General features: G+C 38.1%; 1 protein-coding gene across 1 annotated transcript in view; it reads right to left on the bottom strand.

The window, feature by feature from the left end:
- ARHGAP42 (Rho GTPase activating protein 42) overlaps positions 1-26,149 on the bottom strand; it is a 279,145-nt gene that overhangs the window by 161,610 nt on the left and 91,386 nt on the right. Inside the window, exon 3 of the mRNA XM_021062699.1 lies at positions 22,843-22,904. Within this exon, the coding sequence (XP_020918358.1) occupies positions 22,843-22,904 (62 nt within the window). The remainder of the gene's footprint in view (positions 1-22,842; positions 22,905-26,149) is intronic.

Below are 26,149 nucleotides of genomic sequence, written 5' to 3'. Positions count from 1 at the left end.
CGCACGCTCACCTCATCCATGCAGAAAAGGACCGCACATGCAGCCCATACAGCAACAGAGACAAGGAAGCACCATCCATATGCTCCCGATCCCAGATCACACAGCCAGATGCCAAGATCCAATGATTTTTTTTTTTTAACAAATTGGGCATTAAAGGAATGGTAAAAGTGTTTTTTTCTAATACAATAATAACTTTCTTGTTTTTATTTGGATAGCTGATATAAATAAAACATTTTCATGCCAGTATCTTTAATGGTCTTAGAGTTAACATTTTCCAAATACTAAATGGGAAATTTTCAGTTGCCCGATGAAGTTAGGATTACAGTTGTGCCAACCCTTTCTATGATTAAGTGGTTATGTCTCTTCTCATAAATGTATCAGAATTAACATTCTACTGAATAAGAAACAAGGTATCATGAGAAACAAACACAGAACATAAGAGGAACAGAAAAATAGCATTTAAAATATGTTTATGCTATTTAACAATTATGAAATGAGAGTAGTTAGCCCACATTAGTTGATTAGTTATAAAATATTTCAATTTTCCAGGAGCTATCCATTCTTAACTTTATGGAAACAATGCTCCAGTTTTTTTTCCGAAAGGCACTTGCATTACTATTACTTTCAGAGTAACATCATTTCTCCTGATTACTGTCCAATCCTAGTACCTGCTTTCCTTTGTTTCTCTATTAATTTATTTGTGCAAACACTCACTCATCAAAATGGTTGAGCCCAGCTATGCTTCGTGCTAAGGATTCTGAAATACATAATACAGCTTCAAGGAACCTATAACACATAAATAAGCAATGACTGCAGAGTAAAGCACACAGCAGAGATAGAAGTTACTCAGAACTTGCCATATTCCAAACTGCTCTCACAGACATTACTTAAGTTTCTACATAACTCAACAAGTAGGGAAATGATTTAAGATCCCAACATTAGAGAGCATGGACTCCAAAATTAAATCTATCATCCACAATTACATAGCTGATTAGTGGCAGAGTCTCAGCTAAAATAATGGAAGCTGAGACTCACATTATATATTCTTTTCTCTAGACCCAGATGCACTTCATAGTTCATGAAGATCTGACAAAACATCACCATCATACCCACAACTAGTGACTGAATTCATGTGTTTCTTCTGTCTGCCTTCAGACTGGAAAGCAGAGCAGCTAGCGGAATATTCTCCATGCTCTAATCCCTGAATTTTTAATGACACTGTGTTCTTTCATTCTCATTTCTGAATTGTGTCTCTTAACCTTCCTTGTCATGCCCTTTCAGTGGAAAGGACCTGAGTTGTTTGTAGGCTATGAATGAAAAACAATGAGGGCAACCCTAAAGTGAGCACCATTCAACTTTAACTTGGAAAAAAAGAGCCAGGGGCAGACCACACAATCTATGCAATAAGTATGCGCAGAAGAGATGAGGCCACCTACCAGTTAAATAACAACTGTATGTTATCCTATGAGATTTCTCACAGACAGACATTCCTCAAGCTTTATTTCCAAAGGCTACAATGCCCTCCCTGCCCCCACACTATTTGAATTACAACAAACTAACTCCATAATCTAGCGGTTAAATTCTTGGCAAATCATGCCCTTAATTTTTTTTCAGTAATGCTTTACTTATTGAAAATCTTTTGTTTTAGAATCGCCATCAGAATTCTTTACAAATACCCTCAAAAATGACATTTATAACCTATAAATATGGGTGTGGTGTTGGGGAAAAATGATTATCATTAGAGGCAATTCCTTATTTTGACCAGTGACCTCATTATAGCACCAATTGTAGGGCCTCTCAAAGGAGGACAGTACTTTGGAAGGCAAATAAATAATGCTGTATATCCTATAACCTAATAACCGCAATATTATAAAACTGACAATCTGCAAGATTCTTGAGTCAAGGGTTAATAACAGAGGCTTTTCCAATTAGAAAAATATCTCAGGCCTCACTGGCTGTTGCTTAGTTCAAGGGTTTGCAGAACACTCCAAAGAAAATATTCCCTGTAGTACTACTTGGATTAAAATGGTGATTTGGGTGTTTTGGCCAATTAAGACACTAGGGAGTTGCAGGCTTCAATCAGCCACAGCTTTGGTAATATAAAACTGAACCATATGTAGTGCTACTTTCTCAATCACATAAATTTGGCAGAGGGACACCAACTAAAGAAGAAAATCTACTGTCACACTGTCTACACTAACTCTAGTTACTAAGACGGCTCAGAAATATCTTTGTCCCGAGGAGCCTCTGGAGTACAAGGTGGTCCACTGTCAACTCAGAGAAGCCTGGGGAAAAAGTAGAACAAAAGAGACAAATCTGCAAACTGTCCTTCAGGGCAAGATCTTATGCAAGTTTTCTAGTAAAACCAACCAAATTAAATGAAGCAAACTTTGCTCCTCACCCTAAAAGAAAGTTGGTTTCTAATTCTTTCTTCATTAAAAAGATTTTAATGTAAACCTACCCACTGACTGGGCTTCCAAGATTAATATCTAAATGTAAGTTGCCACAAATTCCCATTGTGGCTTCAGCAGGTTAAGAGCCTGACATGGCATCTGTGAGGATGCAGGTACAATCTCTGGCCTAGCTCAGTTGGTTAAGGATCTGGCTTTGCTGCAAGTTGCAGCGTAGGTCACAGGTGTGGATCAGATCTGGTGTTGCTGTGGCTGTGGCATAGGCCAGCAGCTGCAGCTCCGATTAGACTCCCTAGCCTGGGAACTTACATATGCTGCAACTGTGGCCATAAAAAGATAGGTAGGTATATAAGTAGGTAGAAAAACAGACAAATTTAACTTGCCACATTAGAGTTTCCAGGAAGAAAAATAGAAATTTGAGCCAGTACAGTGGGAAGGTAACTAGACTGAAGGAGTTAGAAAACTGATGGGTCTAGTCATGGCTATAACCCCACCAGGTGCATGACCTGTTTAGGTCCCTCCTTCTCTATCAGATGGGACTATCAGTGCGTACTTCACTTCTAAAAGCATCTTTAACTCTCGCTCACTTTTGGCTAACAAAGTAAATCAAAGTTTTTGAATCACACTGTTATGCATGGATGAATGTGTTAATTCATTCTTGAAGGGTAGTTTCTGTTGCTATTAAATTATCTAAAGATTTCTCACCCTTTGGTCATATGTAATTAGACTTGTCAACTGCAAAACTTCCTGATCTGTTGGGGGAAGAAACTGTGCATGCTGCAGAATGAGACCACACAGTCCACAGGGGCACAGAGCTAATAAGCATCTTATAATGATAGACGATCATTCTTCTCAAAGCATCTGGAAGTCTTTCAGATTAAATCACTACCATCTACAGAGAGTGGAGAAATCATTCAATCACTCCCACCATGGCTGAGGAAATTGAAAGATAAAGGGTTTTCAGAAAGAAATTTGGAAGTAAGATCTAATTAACTATTTAAAAAAGAAAGAAAGAAAAGCAATGGAATTATGGAAAATGACACTGAAATAAATAGTAATCAGTTTTATTACTATTATAAAAGTTGATTCACCTACTCACCATTGACCCCTATAATCTACCCGTGATTCAAGAGAAATTAATCTGGGCAATAATGATAGAAAAATAAATGACAAAAAAAAAATGAGAAATACTCAACCATCAAAAATTCTTAAGTTTTTCAAAAGATACACCCTAAAATTTGTAAATGACTTAAGGTTATGCTTTGAGGAAGTTTCAAATTTTATTCCAGAGCCAAACTACTGAAAATATTTTTGTTCTGGATAAGTAGTAAATTGTGTAGCCTCAACTCAAAGGGTATCATACCACCCTCTGGAGAGACTTCATGACCCTACCTAAGTCCTGTGGAAGGATTATCTTCTAGGCAAATGGTGAAGCAATTTCACACAACAGAATATTTTATTCATCCATTTCTCTGTACTTCCAAGGATACTCACTGGGTATTGACCACCAGGATAAGTGTCTATCTAGATGAGGAAAACAGGAGAAAAAGACAATCCCTGCTCTGGAAATTACTAAAATCTGCAGTCATTATGAATAATCCCCATCAAGTACCATTGAAGAATGTGGTTTGGATTAAGGTGAAATAAGAATGAATACACAAACACATTGCTTAGGCTGCTTCAGTTGTCATAATAAAATGTGCCTTCAAACTTTGCTGGAAGGAAAAGAAATGTAAATATATATTTAAGGAAGAGGTATTAATAGAAAAGTAAGATATTTTTCTAAAAAGGATAACTAAGTTGAGTTTTAAAAGGACAAAAGGAGATGCCGTTGTGGCTCAGTGGGTTAAGAATCTGACTAGTATCCACAAAGATGCGGGCTACGATACGGCTCAGATCCCATGTTCTGTGACTCAGATCCCATGTTGCTGTGGTTGTGGCGCAGGCCTGCAGCTGCAGCTCTGATTCAACCCCTAGCCTGGGAACTTCCATATGCTACACATGTGACCATAAAAGAGAAAAAAAAAAGTTTAAATAATAAAAAGACAACCAATAAAAAGGAGAGATATCTGCTGCTTCTTTGGTTTCTTTTTACTTTTTATTCTTTTAGGGATCAAAGCAGAAAAGAGGAAAGTAACTTGCCCAAGCTCACAAGGACAATTTTACAGTCACATCTTACTCCCACAAATAGGACACGGGGTGATTCTTTCACTGTTTTGAACAGGCTGCCAAAAATCACACCCCCTGACTTCCTACAACAGCTTTCCAGCACTCAAAACTTGATGATCTGGAAACTAAGAAATGGTATTTCCGAACTCCTGCCAACTAAAAGCTGCCACCTGCCATCAGCTCCTATAAGTAGGAAGTCACTAGCCACTGACCATCATCACATCCTGAAAGGAGTTCAGTGTGGAGATCAGGAGTGCCCTTTACGCTCTGGAAAAACTGGCAGAACAGGTCTTCAGATAGTTAGATTATTTTCGGAGAGGATTTTATGAGCCCGATTGCTTGTATCTTTATCGATGATAAATTGAGAAATCATCTGAAAATACCCAAACATTAATATTCAAAAAGAAATGGGAAATGTCAGGGATGGAAAAGCAGTACTGTGCTGCTACACTCAACAGGAATCTTCTTTGGTCAAAAATTCTTGGAGTTCCCTTGTGGTACAGTGCGTTAAGGATCCGGTGTTGTCACTACTGTGGCTCAGGTTGCTGCTGTGGCATGAGTTTGATTCCATCCTGGGAACTTTCACATGCTGCAGGCAATGCCATAAATAAATAAATAAATAAATAAATACATGCATGCATGCTTGACTAGCAGGAAAAAAAGAAGTAGCTCAATGAAATCAAGTCATTCATGTTCTATCCTCGATCCCCTTTATTATTCCTGTATGTAGATACAGATTTGAAAAACTCCACAGCAACTGGGTTTTATTTAATAAGTAATGATAGCCTTAATGAAGGAGGCTTTGTTCTACGAACTTCACAAATATTAATCTGTTAGTCCTGTGTTGGTAGGGTTGTTATCCTATTACTAATGGGGCAACTGAATCCTAGAAACATTAATGTGCCTGAGATCACATGCAGCTAATGACACGGGGCTGATCCAAGGTCTACTCATTTCAAGCTCTGTGCTCTTAACTGTTATACTATGATGTTTCTTATAAAACATCCAGCACATTCCCCACCCTTCCCAATCCAGCATTCCCTACACATGCAATGACATTCTCATCCTCTAAGAAACTTACTACCATGTCTATCTCTTCATCTCTACTGTCCTTTACCTGCCTCCCCCTCACAATCGGGAATTGCCCCTTAAATTCTATCTCCACTCACCACCACCTCGGCCTTCCCTCTTCTCCATCTGTACTTGGAGAGCTATCATTTAGGACCTCATTCCTTCTTAGCGTTACTACAGTAGCCTTATGACAAATTCAGCCTGCCTCTGGTCTTCTGTGATCTGCTCTTAATACTACCGGTAAAACTGAATAATTCAGCATGCATTTATCAATCCAGGTCTCTTGCTAAGTGTTATGAATGCAAAAATGAATCAAAGCCCAGCTGTGGCGGGAGTGACAATATAGGTCCTCAAGCTCTGATCATGTAACCTGAAAATACTCACTGAAGCACTACTGTCTGCTCAACAAAATCCAAACTCCTTACCTGTCTTCCAGGTTTTCTACGTTATGAATTTCTTTCTACCCTTTCACACAAACCAAGTCTTGCCTATTAAAGCCACCCATATTTTGACATCTCCCTATATCTGCTAATGTGCCCTTTCCTATCACAATGCCATCTCTGCCACCTCCATGTAGTCTAGTTGAAGCCCTACTTAACTACCAGAGTTCAGCTTTCTCAGATATTCCCAACCAGACAACAACTCTCTGCAGATCCAAGAACCATAGCACCTTGAATCAGACAGGATATCATCCATCTGTCTTGCATTCTCCTGTTTGCAAACAAGCTCGGAATTACAAAAGTACATTTAAGTTTATCCACTGGGATGAATATATTCTCTGATACTCACCCCAAGAAGAGCCAGCAGCTAAATAGTCCTTTCTCCCTATACTTCACTCTACTTGGCATTTCCTACCCTCCTCTTTGCTTATCCTCCAACTGCTATCACTGGGGTACTGCACTTAAGACATAGGGCAAATGCTGTCTCCTCCACAAAGCCTTTCCAAATCCCTTCATTTAGAAGTAACCTCTTCGTCTTCTAGTTCCTGTGATATTCTAGTACCTGTGTACCTCTTCTAGCAGGCACCATGTGGTACACATTACTGACACTGGGTCTGTACCGTTCTACCAATCACTCAGTACCCTAAAAGCAGACACTTGCCTTATTCATGTCCCACATACTTACCATTTGATGGCCTCAGTGCTCTGATAGTGATAACGCGTGAACAATGGATAATGGTTGATGGCGTTACACATGTCGCTCCTGCTCAAGGAGCTGACAAAATGAACGAAAGTGAACCAGATAACTCCAGTGGAGGCAGGATGGTGGGACCAGGCAGATGCCCATGAAGGGCCAGATCAGCAGGTATTCCTAAACTCTTTCAGGCAATGTAATTCCCTCTCCTGTGGTCTCCCCATGCTAGACCTGTTCTTAGCCTGTTGGAGTCTATATAAGTATTTGTAATTTAGGAAATTATTGTTTCACAAAAGCAGTAACTCAGATGAAGTGAAAGTTCCTGACATGCCAAGTTGGAATTCTGATGACACTCCTATAGACAGTTAAAATATCAGTTCCCTTCTACGTAGCCATTCACTGAAGCCCTCATGCAAAGCCCTGAGTACTGTTTGTCTGGAGAAGTAGTCCTGGGTATGGTTTAGAGCTGCACTTCTGGATACGGGTTAATTTTTCAGTTTTGTGTGTATATGCATAACTGAATCACTTTGTTGTACAGCAGAAATTATCACACCACTGTACATCAACTATGCTTCAATAAAACTTAAAACTAGTAGCAATGAAAAAAAAGTGCTTACAATTAAACATTTCAAAACATAGAGAAACTAAGCTAAAGGATTTCAGGGTCACATGACCTGAGAAATATTTACTATTAAACTATTATCTTGTATTAAAGTTAAAAAATTCGATTTTGCTTCTACATATAAACAATAGGCAGGCCTCAATTTTTCCATCTATAAAATGAGGATAATACTAGAATTTAGCTCATAGAGCGAACTGAGGATTAAGTAAGTGTTTGTAAGCGAAATGCTTAACAGTGTCTGGCATATAGGAAGGGATTAAGCAACATTAGTTATTATACAAATATACAAAAACTTTGATTTTAATCAATTTATTATCAAATCGTAGAACATGTGGTACATATCTAGAATGGACTATTACTCAGCCATAAAAAGAACAAAATAATGCCATTTGCAGCAACATGGATAGACCTAGAGATTATCATACTAAGTAAAGTCAGAGAAAGGCAAAATTCATATGATATCACTTACGTGGACAATCTAATTTTTTTAAAAGATGTAAAAGAACCTATTTATAAAACAGAAACAAACTCACAGATTTCAAAATCAAACTTATAATTACCAAAGGGGAAACCATGGTGGGGAGGAATAAATTAGGGGGTGGGATTAACCTATACACACCACTGTATATAAAATAGATAATTAACAAGGATCTTCTGCTTAGCACAGGGAAATCTACTCAATACTTTTGTAATAACCTATATGGGAAAAGAATCTGAAAAGGAATGGATATGTATAGATGTATAACTGATTTGCCTTGCTGTACACCTGAAACTAATACAACACTGTAAGTCAACTATACGTCAATCATTTTTTTTTAAAGTTCAAGCTGGAGAAGATAAAATTTGCCAAAACACTACATCTGAATTCAATTCAGCAACCATTTCCTGAACTTCAACTGATTATTCCGTAGACATTAGGTATGAAAGAGAATAAATGAAGCTGAGAATTGATAAATCTAGGTGACACCAATAAGCACTCCCAATTAGCTCTACTAAGTCAGATCATGTTAAGGAATGCCCTAACAGATACACCAGAAATGGCTCCCCAGGAAATGTCTAGTCCATTGGTTCTCAGCTGGGGACATCTGGCTATGTCTGCAGATATTCTGACTTGTGCAACTAGAAGCGTGGGGCAGATGTCTGCTACTGGCATCTACAGAGGACAGAGATGCTGCTAAACATCCTACAATGCTCAAGTCAGTCCTCCACACTAAGGAATCATTCTGCTCATTATGTCCACAGTGCCTGGCCGAGCCTCCTGCTCACCTCCAGCTGTAAATGACTCTGCCTGATTTACTTCTGCTGAGACAGGCTTCTGAGGCTGTGGCAGCGGGGAACCCTGCCAGTTTTGTGTAATGGTTGTTTATCCTGCAGACTTATCTTCCCTTTGTTCTAGGCCTACCCTTCCACATGTCACCACATGCCCAACCAGGCCAAGCTGAGACCTTGTAACGCTGTCTCAACTTCCAGTTTTTTCATCCCCCACTGTGGCATCTCAGTCCCATTCAAGCTCCAGGTCCAATAACAAAGAGGTCTTCATGAAAATATCGAACGATTTTAATTTTTATAGCCTGCTTTCTGGAGCTGGCAGTGAAACCTTTCAAATCTTTGCCTGAAAAGAATAAAAGGTAAAGTAAATTACTGTTACCTAACTGCTGCCAATTAAGATAATGAAGCTTGAAATGACTGAATTATCCATTGAATAAAAACACTTTAGATTAGACTCTTGTTTCCACAATGATCATTCTTCTTGATGATTTAACAGCTTAAAATGAAGACTAAAAAAAAAAAAACTTTTTTAATGTTTTGATACTCTCTGCCCTATCACAAAGTGTGCTCTGCATTAGTGTCTTCCGAAACAGCCGTTTCCTGTTGCTTTAAAACATTCATTATCTGTTGACCTTGTAAATTCATAGATAGAAAGCGTATGTCCTCGCCCACCTCAACCACATCTAAAAGGAAATTTTAACCCTGAAGTTGTCACACCCAATTGGATGGTTACTCTGAAAAAACCCCAAACAGCGAGTGTTAGGGTAGATGTTAGGCAGGATACAGAGAAACTGGACCCCTCGTGCACTGCTGATTGGAGGGTAAAATGGTGCAGTCACTATGGGAAACAGTATGGCAGTCCCTCAAAAAATTAAAAATGATTGAAAGCAGAGCTGCAAAGAGAAATTTACACAGTGTATTCATAGCAGCATTATTCACAATAGTTAAAAGGTGGAAGCAACTCAAGTATCCATCAAGAGATGGATGGATAATAAAATGTGTTATACACACACACTGTAATATTATTCAGCCTTAAAAGGGGAAAAATTTTGACACATGCTACAATATGGACAGATGTTGACATTATGTTAAATGAAAAAAAGCCATTATGCATATTTTACCACAATTAAAACAATACAAGTTAATATTCAATGTGATACTTCTTAGAATAATTAACTCAAAATTCCTCAATTATACCTCATCACTTGATTCACTATAACCCCCTACATCCTCTCATTGAACCTCAACATTAAATTTAAATACCATCTATACACTGATTTCCAAATCTGGCTTTAACCTCTCCCCTGACCCCTAATCAACAGCTCCGTCTGACTAATAGCATATCTGAGGTAAAATTCTTTTTTTGTTTTTGTCTTTTAGGGCAGTACCCGTAGCATATGGAGGTTTCCAGGCTAGGGATTCGGAGCTGTAGCTGCTGGCTGACAGCACAGCCACAGCCACGTGGGATCTGAGCTGCGTCTGCAACCTACACCACAGCTCACGGTAACTCCAGATCCTTAACCCACTGAGCAAGGCCAGGGATCGAACCTGTGTCCTCATGGATCCTAGTCAGATTGGTTTCTGCTGAGCCACAAAGGGAACTCCCTGAGATAAAATTCTAGAGAACACCCATCACACCTGTTCTCCCCATGGCCATGATATCCCAGGGTCCCAGCAGGCCAAAAACCTTAGGTAAGTGTTTTCAAAAGGTCATCTTTGCCCCTCAGGATAAAAAAAATCCCTGAGGGTATGTTTGGCTGTCAGAATGTGGAAGGAAGGGAAGAGGTAATGAAGAGTGTGGAAGCCAGGGATTCACTAAACATCCTATGATGCACAGGACAGACGCCTATAACAAAAATTTATCTGGCCCCAAACGTCAACAGCACTGAGGTGGAGAAATTCCGCCTACAGAGTGTAGTTGCCTCCCCTCTCTTACAATCTGCATGTGATCAAGCAGCAAATCTTGTTAGCATCACCTACAAAATCAGACCAGAATCTGATCACATCCCCTGCTTTCATCCTGGTGCAAAGCACCATGGTCTCGTACCTAATGAAATAACTAAAATAGCCTCCTGACTGGCATCCCCACTTAGGAGATAACCGTCCAGCCCGCCCTCCATGCTCCACATAACACAATAGTCAGGTAATCTCTTAAAATTCTAAGTCAGTTCGTGTCACTCTTCTGTTGAAAGACCCTTCCACAGAGTAACAGTCCAGTTCCTCACAGGCTCCACATTCTCTTGACATTCTCCCACCCCCATCCCACTTCACCTCTTCCCATTTTCACAATTGCTCCTGGGCATTAACCACATTGGTCTCGTTGCTGTTTCTCAAATACCCCCAAAACTTTCCTACCTAAAGGTCTTTGCCCTTGCTACTGAGTTGTTTGAGCTACCTTAAAAGCACTTCCACCAGAGATCAGGAGGATCTGCTCTTTCTTTTGTCTGGTCTCTGCTTAAATGACAACCAATCACTGAGGCCTTCTCTAACTACCCTACATTTAAACACACCTACACTTCCTCCACTACCCATTCTCCTCGGTACTCCTTTGTCCAGAGCACCTATTAATCACCATCTGATTAATTACCATACTAACTGTATGACTGCCTATGTTTCTTTCTGCCAACTAGAAGACAATAACTCTTTTTGCCCACAGCTATATTCTCAGCTCCGGTAGAAAAAAAAATCAATATTAGTTCAATAGAGACTGCTATCTTTCCCAACTATTTCAATGTAAACTGAATTACATATGTTTTGCTTTGTAAGAAAAGAAACCCTGCTTTGTATACTGGTCTACCACCTTCTTTGCTTATAAAGGTACCCAAATTCTACAACTGACAGTGTTCATCTTTCAGCATGAGATACAAGCAGAATCTTAGAATCTGGCTTAGCCTATGGCTAATGTGTTTCCTATAGAAAGGCTTGTTCTTTCATAAGAAACTGAAGAGAAGTCAGATAGCTTTGGGCATAGCTTTTTTTTAATATTAGCTCCATAAATGAGGTGGTGAACTTGGAGGAGAGTCATTGTGTATGTCCAGCCAGAGAAGACAATCAATATCAAAAATATTTCAAGCATATATATATATATCACCTATTCCATGGATTCCCAAATTTCTTTTTTCTTTTCTTTTTCTTTTTTTTTTTTTTTTTTTTGGTCTTTTGTCTTTTGTCCTTTTAGGGCCATACTTGCAGTATATGGAGGTTCCCAGGCTAAGGGTCTAATCAGAGCTGTAGTCACCAGCCTACGCCACAACCACAGCAATGCCAGATCCAAGCTGTATCTGTGACCTACACCACAGCTCACACCTGATCCTCAACCCACTGAGTGAGGCCAGGGATCGAACCTGCAACTTCATGGTTCCCAGTCAGATTCGTTTCCGCTGTACCACAATGGGAACTCTGGATTCCCAAATTTCAATCACTCATATACTACTTTCATGACTTTGGCCACATCCATGTCCTACATTTTCCCTTACAAATTTCTTCTACTAAGCTTCTTGCTTAGTAAAGCATAATTTGTTAAATCTAGAGCTGTTCTTTATCCAATACACATTAAAATATGGAACTACTAAAATGTAAGATGTTCATTTGTAAAATGCTTAATATCTAACACACTGCCAGTGGTTTCCATTTTACACTCTGAGAAACACAGAACACTCTTCATTTATAAAAAAGTAGACAAAATCCCGAGAAGCTTAGTGCTTTACTTGATGTCAAACATTAATTGGAATCTAGACTTTCCCAACTTTGTGCTCTGGATTCATGCTGACTAGGGAAAACGCATTTTACGTGTATCACTTACATAGTATTCTGTCATGTGTGGCGAGGAGAAATTATACTGTGAGTGAAATATAAAGTGAACAGAATTGAAAGTTTCATACCAGTGGGAATATGTTATTTTGCCATGAGAGATTTAAATAGAAACACAATAATTACTAGGTAGAACACTTTTCTGCCACCAACTTAGTTGGATATGATTATGTAAATGAAGGGTACACTAGTTTTTCTAAAAGCAGTGTTTCTGTTGTTGAAAATATCTTAAGTCCAAAGGTTTGGCAGAAGTTTGGGAATATGGTTAAAGTCTTCATAGGGTGACCACATCTTCCAAACGAGAAAAGGAAATACACTATCTTCAGGACTAGCCTGTGGTTTACCACTACACTAGTGAAAAAAAAAAAAAAAAAAAAGCTAATCAAATTGCTCTAAGTTAGATTTTTATAATAAAACTCTCTTGTCTAGCATAGCTGGGGGGGAAGAAAGAATGTTGGTTAAAAACATTCTTTTTAACTGACTCACTGTATTATTTTTCTATTTAGTTCTCCTTTAACATCTTAAAATAAAGCATTGTGATTTCACATATAAAAGACCTGTACATCCTTTGTTGAGTTATTCTGAAGTCTCTTAGTCTTTTGCTGTATTTTGAGATGGTCTACAGAAATATAATTCATGTCTATCTACCAATCTTGTTAGACTCTTATTTCTAATACTCTGTAGGTTACTGAGGATTTCTATGTGAGAAACTCACATCAATAAATTATAGAAGGAAAGTAACAAAATTAAGTCTTAGATCTTCTATGCCTCTGGTTTTATTTCACTCCACAGACTAGGGGCCCTCTAAAACAATATTGAATTTAAGCAGTAGTAGTGTGTATCTTTGCCTGATTCCTGATTTTTAAACTGAATGCTTCAAATGGCTGATTGATGAGTATTACGCCTTCTAACTCCTATAAAATTCCAGACACAATTCACTATCAGAGTATTCTGCTCAAGTCACAATGTAAACTGGAAGTTTCTTAACGCCATTACCATGCTGTAATAGACAAGAGTTGGGTAATTATCTCAATCACAGTAATTCTTTTCTTTCTAAAAATAGGGTTCAGGGAAACACATGCAATATAGTCAATCCCCTTGGCCTTGGCTGATTGGTCAAGGGTCTTTAAGTGATCTTGATGGGGCCAATGAGAGCATATTTTTAAGTTTTGGGTTTTTTTTTTTTTCTGTTTTGGGGTTTTTGTTTTGTTTTGTTTTAAGCATACCAATGGAAACTAGACAGGTTTCCTCCAGAAACAATTTCTGTGAGTTATGGAGGCAATGTTTATGACTCACTTGTGGAAGAAGCGAACTGAGAGAATGAAGCTGACAAGCAAATGAAGGTCAGAGACAAAAAAGCCTATCCAACTGGGATCAATGGCAAAGGCAATAAGATGGAAGAAACACAGATGGGAGGACAGAGCTGGGAAGTACAGGTGCTTATCCAGCAGCAGACTCTTGCAGCCACAAGCAACAAAAACCAAACACCCAAAGATTCATGCCAAAGTAGCAAAACTGAAAAGGAAATTTTCAATACAGTTTATGTTCTGATAGAACAAAAAAAAAAAAAAAAAAAAAAAGTGAAAGTTCAAGTATTCTGTCCTGATTGCTTTTAAAATAGCACTATCTGGTGCAAAAGTTCGCCTTCTGACTGGTTCCTTCCATACAGTCAAGGTTAACGCAAAAATAAATAAATAAATAAATAAAGGGGTCTTGACAAATATGAAAACATAAAGATTGGATACTTACTTTCACATATTCACTTACAAATCTTTTTTTTTTCTGGCCACACCCACAGCATGAAGAAGTTCTCAAACCAGGGATCAAACCCTTGTCACAGCAGTACCAGAGCCGCAGCAGTGACAAGGCCAGATCCTTAACCCACTGAGCAACCAGGGATTCTCATTTACAAATCTATCTAGGAGTTCCCATTGTGGCTCAGAAGGTTAAGAACCCAACTAGTGTCTTGAGGATGTGGGATCCCTGGACTCACTCTGGGTTAAGGATCCAGCATTGCCATAAACTACAGTGTACGTCACAGATGCGACTTAACTGCCATTGCTGTGGCTGTGACGGAGGCTGGCAGCTGCAACTCTGATTCCACCTCTAGCCTGGGAACTTCCCATATGCCACAAGTGCAGCCATAAAAAGAAAAAAAAAAACTTTATATCTAGAAATTTGATATATCCCAAGAAATACCAGCTATGAGAATGGTGTCAATCACCAAGAAAAAAAAATTCATGCTCAAATATTAATGAAACTGGGGTACCTAAACAAAAACATATTTCAAAATTAGTGCCACTTCAATCCCCTCTGCTGATTGCTAGCTATGAGAGCAGAACTTAGAATAGCAAACAAATCTTAACTACAGAAAGTACAAGCTGCTTTCCTTCTTCGAGAGCTAGTAAAGAGCATGACAATCAAGTCTCAGTTTTCCTTTATTCCCTTTTCTATACTCCAGGGTAGAAGTGTATCAACAAGCAGGGAAATGACTCAAAGGCAGTCTTTCAGGACAGCTTCACTGTCTGACCACTATACTAGATCTATTTTAAGATATTTCAGAATTCTGACAGATATTTCTAGTCATCATTAAGTGCCTATGTTTTTTTCAGTTACAGACTCAAGATACATAATTCACAAATATGAACACTTTGAGGCATTCCGTGAAACCTTAGCAATTACCCTATTAAAGACCTTCACACAAAATTAATGAATTTTACTCAAAGTTTATTTCTCTTTCAGACCTACCATAATGAAACAAGTTAAATAATCTGATACAAGATAAATAGAAAGCTGTGGTAACTCTCAAAACCACCTTTTCTTTTTCTGTAAAGGAGTATGCACCGTTCTATATTTTGGACCACCATGATAGTTTTCAGAACACCTAACATACAGGAGGAAAAAAATACAAAACAGATCAGGCCTCTGCCCTCAAGGTATTCGAATTTTAAATTAAAAGAGAGAGAGAATACACAGGCTATAACAAAACAGTAGGCTGAAATCCAAAGACCTGAAATTAAGTCCTACATCTTTGACTCTGTCTTTATAGTGTATGTATCACCTTGAATAACTCATTTAGAGTCTGAGCTCAGTTTCAGATTGTTGGAGGATAAAATAAAATTTTTAAAAATATATATGGATAAGCACTTTGCACACTCTAAATACAAATCAATACTAGGACTATTACCAATAAGAAATAAAAGCCACTACCACTGCGCATGACCTGCCACCCCTCAATTCTACATTTTATTTTATTTATTTTTTCATTAGGGCCCCACCTACAGCATACAGAAGTTCCTGGGCTACGGGGAAATCAAGCTGCAGCTGCCAGCCTACACCACAGCCACAGCAATGCCAGATCCAAGCCACATTTGTGACCTATGCTGCAGCTTGCAGCAACACTGGATCCTTAACCCACTGAGCAAGGCCATGGATCAAACCTCATGGATAATAGTTGGATTCTTAACCTGATGAGCCATAATGGGAACTCCCTCAATTCTACTTTTTAATATTTCACCAAATAATTGAAAATCAAAGAAATCCTAATAAGCCTTTGCAGTTCAATAAGTGTGAAAATCTGAGCTTTGTACACAGAGAACATTGAGAATTTTTTTTTTAATTTCAGGTAAAATCATTGTACAAAAATGTTGGTATGTAGGCCAGCATATGTAAAGTTTGTTTCGAATAAAAGTTAACCTAAGATATACTAGAAATACGATCCATACTTAGGCATGTGGAATGTTGGCTTATTGTGCTTTATTTATTGGAGATAATAAAAGAAGTTGGAACTTCACAGATAATTGGACTTAAGCAGACAATAGCATCAATGCTATTGTCAGAGGTTGATTAATCAATACCATCTACTGACGGAATAGGTACAATGCAAAAATTTATGTTAAATCTCCCATAAACAAAGGACAGTCGAGAGAAAAAGGGACATGAAACTTTCTTAACATTTAAAATATTCTCCAATTTCATGAATCCTTGGTTCAAAGGACTGAGGAAAGACTTAAATAAGCTCTCACGTGCCAAAATTTGGTGAAGGAATTGTCAATGGATTAATGAATTAAGTTTTTGCTCAAATGCATGTCTGAATATGTTGAAAAATTGGAAATTAATCTAATTTCAAACTTTTAACACCTTGTTCTTCCCTAATTTCTGTAAGCTATTGAAATAATACACCTAAAGCACTTAATGTAGCATCTCACATACTATATTAATAACACATGTTTGCTACTATTATGCAATTTTTAATTTAAAAAGGAGTATGTGAAGGCTCTAGAGCCTAACGGCCTGGGGTTAAAGCCTCCTATACAACTTATTACTATGTACCTTTGAGTTTCTTGGAAATGGGCCTATTAACAGCATACATCTTAGAGGGTTGTTATTCAGATTAAATTAGTTAAAATATAAAGCAATTGTAGCAATGCCTGGTAATTTGAAAATGCTCAGGGTCAGCTGCTATCATCTGCAGCAGTGCTTTGTAACATAATTAACACATCTCAGGTACTCAACAGCCACAGATGACTAGTATCTAATGTAATGGACATCACAGATAAGTTTTTTACATCATGTATGATTCACATAAGAGCCCCAAATCTTATATCAATAATCAAGTAATTTCTATTTGACACATTTTTCCTTTTTTTAAGAAAGATATAAACTATTTTGATTTTTACCCCCATTAACCCTTATGTAGGACTGATTGAGCTTTTAAGAAAAAAGTATATCACAAAGTAGAGGATTCAGTACTCTTATAGAGGAAATGAATTTTAACGTTATATATGTCCCCTCCCAGTACCCCATCTTTTTGTTATTATTGTTTCAAAGTAATACCCAGCCACCTAGCCCATTTCAGGAAAGTACTTCCATTGCTCAAGGATAAAAAAAAAACTAACATGGGCACTGAATAGAAAGACTATAAATCCAGAAAACCTGAAGCGAAATGTGTAACTTATACAGATCAAATATGCATATTAAATGTGGGTGATAACAGCAAAAGCAAGAGGTTTCTCATATTAATCAAAATGAAAACTATAAGAAATAAGTTCATCTGTATAAATTCTTCACAATAAATGCTAGGCCAAAATATTCTGAAGTTGTGGCTTCCTTATTGGAGACAAACATTTAAATAAAATCTATGTTGTGGAGTTCCCTCTTAGCTCAATGGATTAATGATCTGCACTGTCGCTGCTGTGGCTCTGGTTACAGCTGTGGGTCGGTTTTGATCCCTGGCCTGGTAACCTCCAAATGTCTCAGGAGCAGCCAAAAATAAATAAATAAATAAATAAATAAATGTATGTAAAAAATAAAAATAAGAGAATGCACATTGCTATACACACATACTCACACCCCAAACAGACAAACCAACAACATGGAAACAAATAATTTTTGTTTTGTCAAGTTCAGGGATTCAAAGTATCCAGAAAATGATGGGCTCAGGGACAGAGATAGAGAAGCAGCATAGGGTAAATCAGATAATTTGAAGCCTATCCCAAAGAATGCAGCAGCCACTGGTCCACATCCTATAAATTTCTATTTATTATTTGTATATATAATATTTATAGCTTATGATATTTATAAGTTTCTATATACAAACTTATATATAAGTTTCTATATACAAACTTATATATAAGTTTCTATAATATTATCTCTACTAGAGCCAAGTAAATAAACAGGACTTTGAGCAAGCTGACCAAAAAGCTTTCTCCTGCTCCTCTAACTGATCTAAATCTCCTTTGTTGATTCTACCTCATCTGACCAAACTCTGGACTCTGAACCTCAGAGCTTGACCCTCCCACCTTTTCTCCTCTGTCTGCACACTCCCAGACTTGGTGATCTCATACATTCCCACAGCTTTAAATACTCTCTCATGTTGACAATGTCTAAATTTATATCTCTAGTTCCATCTGCTCCCCTGAACTCCAGACTCATATATCCAACTGCTCCCTAGACAAGGCTACTTAGGTACCCAGGAGGCATCTAAATAGATTCAAAATTTAACTATTTATTCCCCATCTCCTTCCCAATGAATGGCAACATATTCTACTAGCTTCACTGTTTCTCTTTTTAGCACTTATCTCCATCAGACATAATTTGTTTAAATGTCTCTTTCTCCCTAGTAGAATGCAAGTTGTACAACAGGGATTTCTGTCGTAAAATATAAGAATTAAAGAGGACTAATTTAAGCTGTATGGAACATGCAGGCCCCAGGAAGATAGGAGGGGAAGTCTGAATGACAAAATAGAACTATTCATGATAGGATATGGGTCAGGATGTTCAAGGCAGAAGAAATGATAGATACAAAGGTTGAAGTCCCAAAGAAGCTTGTAGTGACAGAGCAGGAGTAGAATGAAAGCCCAAGGGGATGGAGAATGAGGAACAAGAGGAAGACAACTGAGAAGGGAGGAACGGGGTGGGGGACAGTTCCAAGGTTCAGGGAGAGGAGATGTTAAGTCCAAAAGTCTGGAGGTAAAAGCGTCAAATTCAGTATTTCAATACAAATAATAAAGAGGAGGCTACCACAATTTATCAACTGACATCTTGGAAAATGCTGAATCATAGAAGGTGGTTTTTTGAGTGAGAAGTATGAGACAAGATAAATTATACCCTCACAAGTACCTGAAAGGGCTATTTTCAAACTTACTCTGAGTCACTTTTTGTTACGTTAAAACTATGCATTTTTAGCTGGCTTTATACATAAAGTTAGTAAGGAGCCAAGGGGAAGTTCCATTTCTAAACATCAATTTTTCTTCGAGCTCCTTCTCTGCAAATAGACTTTAGGTTACCCAGATGATAATACTCATTAAGTATGGTAAATCACTGGAAGCAAGAGAATTTGCTTAAATTGTTAAGTATCCTCTTTCATCTTCTTGAGATTTTATTTTTGTTTAGTCACAGTTCTGACATGCTCAGGTTTTGATCAAATTCAATTAATATATAATAAGTCAGGATTTATCACTGAAAAAATGAATAACTGACTTTATAATCCATTACAGAACTATACACTTTCCTAGTATTTAAAATATTCTACTTCCTAAAATAAGCACTAATTTTTAAAATACAAATTACAAATTCTTTGCACAAAATCCACTACCAGCTCTACCTTCAGTTGTAGTAACCCCATATGACTAGAAGTATTGATTAAACACTCCGATATTTAGAGGTGTATGTTTAAATGATGGCTTTTATATAATTTTTGTGGAAATGCAATCAATTAGGCTTTCATCTATAGAGATTTTTCTTCATTATTTTGCATTCATTATTTCAGACCTTCTCTGAAACACTAGATAAAGAAATCAAACCCACAATATGATTTTGCTCATGAATGAAGAATTTCCTCCTTGCCCCAATATGAGAAAACATGGCTGAGGGCAAAAATGAAGATCTCTGAAATACTGTGAGCTGCTGGACCAATCTCCATCTCTACTGCTTATAAGACACTCTACTATACTCAGCCAGTTCTTCTCGGTTTTTGTCCTTTATCCTGTCATCATCTTGTATGATCTCAACATTCTGCTCATAAAACATCCAAACCTTGGAGCTCAGCCTTCTCCATTCCTACGATCTTCCTCCCTGCTCAGCCATACCTTAGCTTCATCGTTATCTAAACCAGTTCTACTGCAAGTTCAGTTCAGTTCATTTCAACGCCCTCTCCTCATCACAACTTCCTTGTCCTCTCTTGGAATCTCCTCTATCCCTGGTTAACCATCGGTGCAAGTAAGCATCCATGCTTGCCCTCTCTGCTTTCTAAGGCAGTAAGTACCTACCCTCTTGCCTCAATCATCACTGTACTCAATCAGGACCCATCTACATATTATTCAAATCCATGTACCTGTGATCCAACACCATGTGTCTATTGTGCCAACCACAACCTGAATCTGACCTCCCAACTCTTCTCACTGCTCACAATCTAGGGCTCTGTGTGTTCTTAGAAAAGTCTATGAAAACATGGTAATTCCTCTTTCCTTGACATATTTATGATGGCTAATTTCAATGGCTCTTTATCCCTGACCAGTAGTCCCTTTTCTCTTGTGGAACCTACTCCAGCTGTTCTAAACTATTTCTACAAACTCCTCTCTCAGCAGATGACCACTCCTTCCTAACACTATTATCCACCTATCCAACCAACCAATCAGTCCAAAGTTCTGTGTTTTAACCAAGCCTCTCTTTTGTCCCAGCACAGAGGAGTGTTTCCCCTGATGCCTCCATGTTTCCCCTCAGTGCTAGAAGAGCATTCTCTTTTGGCTTTTTTTTTTTCTCCTACAAGCCACAACACACTTTGCCGTATGCTTTATACATTTTCTAAAATTACAGCCCACGTGAATTGACTTATCACTCTCTTGAACTATCTGCACAGGATTTGAATCACTCAATCCAGAACTCTATCTAACAGAGGAGTTAGGGACAGAGTGGAAAATCTACGTGTAACCGATAGGCAGCCCATTCAACCAATGGTGAATCATGTAGCACTGTAGTATTTACTACTGAAAAAAATCTGCAGACACTTGGACCTGCACAGTTTGATCCCCTGTTGTTCAAGGATTGACTGTATTTTCCCAGCTCCCATGCCATTTCTAACTCTTTATTTTCACTTCCCTCTAACCACTCTTTTCCATTTTCATCATCAGCTCCCTTCTGGGCCATAAGTGCACATACTACCCATGTCTTCCATGGAAATGAAACTACTATCGTGTGGCTCATAGAGCTAGAGTGACGATTATGTAAAGCACCTAAAAGTTTCAAGTCATCTCCCAGAAAAGACTGTTCTGACCTCCCCAGAAAAGGTCAGTCTCCATCATGGTTTTCTATACCTAGAAACAGATCACCTCGTATGGCTCTCTCTCTAATACTGGGACCAGACCTATCAGAGGCGGATGTTTCCTAAGAAAATATGGTCATCCCCCCTCTACAACATTTCTTCTTCACCTAATCTGTCTCCTACATGGCCACCAAATTAATCTCTTCTAAATCTCACATTGCTCTTCTCATTCTTCTATCAAAAACTTCCAGTGGGAGTTCTCTTGTGGTGCAGTGGGTTAAGGATCTGGCATTGTCACTGCAGCAGCTTGGGTCACTGCTGTGGGGTGAGTTTGAATCCTGGCCTGAGAACTTGCACATGCAGCAGGTATAACAACAACAACAACAACAAAACAAAAAACAAAAAAACACCTTCTGGTAATTCTTCTGCTGCCTATAACAAACACCAAAACTTCTAAGCTGGGCTCTTAAACCCTACATATGCCTCAAATTCCCAATCAGTCTTCTACTAATACCTTCTAACAATCCTCTGCCTGGAGTTCCCTTTGTGACTTAGCAGAAGTGAACTCAACTAGTATCCATGAGGATGTGGGTTCAATGCTATGGCACAGGCTGGCAGCTGCAGCTCCGATTCGACCCCTAGCCTGGGAACTTCCATATGCCATATGTGCAGCCCTAAAAAGAAAAAAAAAAAAAATTGCTCTCCCTCATCCCTTGAGGAAAATGACACCAAACCACGCTGTGTTTCTAGCATAGTCCACGACTCAAGCCTTGTGTTGATGTTTATGGATAACTCCCCAACAGAAAGGTGAAGGCAGTGATGCCAAAAATAATGTTTTAAACAAGTCTACAAGCCTCACTGTACCTGACAACCAATATCTTTACCACCATCAACATTTATTTATTATGTATCAGGTACTATTCTAAATGCTTTACAATAATCCTGTGGGGTATACACTACTATTTTTCCCACATACAAATGAGCAGCCTGGGTCATAGACAGGGGCCTTCACAGAACTCTGAATACAACAGGTACAAAATCATATCTGCGAGTGAATAAATGTATTACTAATAACTATACTCTGATACTGTTGCATAAGTTAATCTGTCAACCTAGAATGCTTTCCCATTCTTGCTAGCCCAGCAAAGTCCTCCAAGCCTTCAAGACCCAATTCAATGTGACCTTTTCAAGAAAGTCTCCTGCTAACATTCTGGCAAAGTTAGTTGCTCCTTCTAAAAATTGCCTTTAATACCTGTAATGTGTCTTCATTATAACACTAAGGTTATTTAGAAGTCTGCTCAATTAGAATGGGTTTCTTAATGGCAGTATGTTCAATATTTTTAATTCCCAGAACAATTAAACAGAGAGTAAAATGAATGTAATTTATATCTGCTGAACAAATGAAATAAAAAGAAATGGTATATCTTATTATTAATTAATATTTGATAATCATCCCCACAAATCTTTTCTGTAACATTCAGTTCATGTATCAATTTATAAACCTTCGTATGGCCGTGTCTAATTCAGAAGGTCTACTCTTTCTTTCAATCTGTCCAAACAAAGCATTCTTCTTAAGAAATTGGGAAGAGACTTACCAGTCTTCTCCTTTCTTCTTCAACTGCGATGAGTAGTCTTGCAAATTCTTTTAGTGACTGAGCTATTTGGAAGATAAATTAAAAAAAAAAAAAAGCATTAACTCTTTACACTGATAATACCTAATTGCACAAGAACAAACATTACAATAAAGATACTTATACATTTGTGGAGTTCCCATCGTGGCGCAGTGGTTAACGAATCTGACTAGGAACCATGAGGTTGCAGGTTCGACCCCTGCCTTGCTCAGTGGGTTAACGATCTGGTGTTGCCGTGAGCTGTGGTGTAGGTCGCAGATGCGGCTCGGATCCCGCGTTGCTGTGGCTCTGGCGTAGGCTGGCAGCTACAGCTCCGATTCGACCCCTAGCCTGGGAACCTCCATATGCCTCGGCCCAAGAAATGGCAAAAAGACAAAAAAAAAAAAAGATACTTATACATTTGTATATATTCTGTGGTTTTATGCTTTTATAAGCATAAAATAGTATATACAATAGGATTTCAATGACTAAAGCTCCAGATAAGAGATGTCTGTGTGCTACAAATTGAAGTTTAGCACATGTCGAATATAATGATTTTCTTCAAAGACACTAAGGAAATATAGCTAATACATTTAATAAATAAAATGTACACACTAATAAATAAAAGTGTAGTACTGAAATCATTCTAAATAGAATCCTACAAATAATAAAATCTACATTAAATCTATCAGAAACAATTAATCCAGTACTATTTAGTTGTACTTACTAGCAGCCAGTAACGCAAGGTCTCCCAGTGACTTCTTTCTAGAAGCTCAACACTTATAGATACTTAAAAACTAATTCTGTAGTCTGTATTACTGTATTACTCTCATATCCAAGTTACTTCAGATCTCTGCTAGTCAGGGTGGTCAGAGGATCACTAGCACTGGCATTTTAGGAGCTTGTTAGATATGCAGACTTCCAGGGCCTACCCCAGAATCGGCATTTCAACAGGATCCCCAGGTGATCCCTTTGCCCATTAAAGTTGAGAAGCACTGCTTTAAGAAAACTACCTAAATTGAACCTACATTGAGCCTACATTGTTGTGGCTTGGGAAAAGGATCAAGTGTTCAGAAACTTTGGGAGGACAAACCAAAAAGTAGGCAGTTACAGCAGCGTGTTCTTTTACAAAACACAGTGCCACACAGCAACTGTCAAAAGAGTAATTCATCCATATCAATTTCTGTACTTTATACTTAATACGAATTATTAACTAAAATCAGAATGTTTGGAAGACAAAACTAACAAAACAAATAAGGTGAATGCAAAATTCATTGCAATCTATGCCTCGGGCCTTCCCTTCCATGTCCTCATTCTTTAGGCTCCCACCTCATCCTTCACTCATACTAGTACAGAAAACACCCTGTGAAACCAGAAGTCTAGGAAGTCTGGCATAAAGTCTATAATAAAGGCAGGTGAGTGAGGACCACAAATTAAAAGTCTCAGCAACCAAATTTATTAAGGAAGAAAAAATGTTTTCCGTTTAAGAATTTAAAAGTATGGTCTCAGATTTCTTTTTCTCTCTTTTCAGAACTACTAAGCTTACACTAAACTGATTTGAAATGAAACCCCCATGATTACTCCACACTGTATTTTATTCAGTTACCAAAACAGAAATACAAGGATTACTTGCACCTGAAACTCTGAGACTAACACGACATTTTAAGTCAACTATACTCCAATAAAATTTAAAAAAGAAAAAGAAACCAAAGGGTTACCAAGGAGACTCAGATTGATGTGCTAAACACATTAATGGCCTCAGAGTTGAGTCATTTTTTTCAAGTGTTCAGAAAATGTGACTTTAATTTCTGCAAAATTAACTATCAAGGCTACAATTCAACCCAGTTTTGACAATACAAACTGAGGAGAAAGACATTTTACAAATGCACAGATTTTTAACTGGAGTGTACAATAATAGCATATTATAAGTCTGTACTTTTGGTAAAGAAAGAATACAGTCAGCATCCTGCCACTGATCTACTGCCACTGGAGACATGCTGATGAACCCAAAAATAAAGTCAACAAAACTCTGCATGATGGAAGGTAATATTAACATGCCTACAGAGGAAGAAGCCAAGAGCTATGTCAGTTTGGGCTATAGAAATCCGAGGCAGCAGGCACTCCTAAGGTGAGAAAGTCAGAGGAGATATAAAAAGAAAAAGAAGTTGAAAGTTTCATTAAGAAGCATTTTAACCCCAGATTTTTTAACTCAGTGCCTCCCAACCTTTTTAATGAATATTAAAACAAACAAAAGACCTTAGCTCCATATGTTTCCTTTTATCAGAAGCTATTGGTTAACACACTCTAACAAAATGTGGGAACGAACATGAGAAGAGGATACGAATTTTAGAAAAGCAAAGAGGCAAATGGAATTCTCAGGACAACACAGAGCAATTCTAGGACAACAGCTGTGCCAGAGATCCAAAGAGGCTCTGTCAACACTGGAGCAATAGGTTAGAAGCTCCAGGAAAGGTCTCCAGAGAAACAAAAATAGAACTGATCAATATTCTGCATGTCTAAATGTCATGAGAGGAAATTTACATTATTATTATTATTTTTTTTTTTTTTTGTAAAGAAAACTCAAAGGACAGGGAGTTCCCGTCCTGGTGCAGTGGAAACGAATCCAACTAGGAACCATGAGGTTGCAGGTTCGATCCCTGGCCTTGTTCAGTGGGTTAAGGATCTGGCATTGCCGTGAGCTGTGGTGTAGGTTGCAGACACAGCTTGGATCCTGTGTTGCTGTGGCTGTGTCGTAGGCTGGCAGCTACAGCTCTGTTTTGACACCTAGCCTGGGAACTTCCATATGCTGTGGGTGCGGCCCTAAAAAGCAAAAAGGAAAGAAAATTCAAAGGTAATTATAGTCAGTGATTAAAAATATTCTGGGGTGGGGGGGGCGCAATCCAGAAAGATCCAAAAGCAAAACCTGAATCTGCTGCATGCTGCCAAATATTTACATAGAATTTTCATTATATTCAGCATAGTAAGTAATCTAGAGACGATTAAAAGTAATACGGGAGGGTGTGCCTAGGTTATCTGCAAATACTATGAGATTTTGTATAAGGGACTAGAGCATATGTGGGTTCTGGAATCTGGGGGGTACAAGAACCAATCCCCTGCAAATACCAAGAAGGGCCAACAGAATTAACTCCTGGGAAAACAAAGTTTTACAACTAACACAATCAAAATAATTGAAATAACTGAGCTGTGAGTAATATGTACAAAGTCACTGAAATATAAACATTAAACATTGAATTAATTTTGCCCAAATTACATTTTAACTCTACTGAAAGAG

Source organism: Sus scrofa, chromosome 9 (assembly GCF_000003025.6).
Source record: "Sus scrofa isolate TJ Tabasco breed Duroc chromosome 9, Sscrofa11.1, whole genome shotgun sequence".
NCBI lineage: Eukaryota > Metazoa > Chordata > Mammalia > Artiodactyla > Suidae > Sus > Sus scrofa.
The sequence above is the reverse complement of the archived record's forward strand: the minus strand, read 5'-3'. Positions and strand labels throughout refer to the sequence as shown.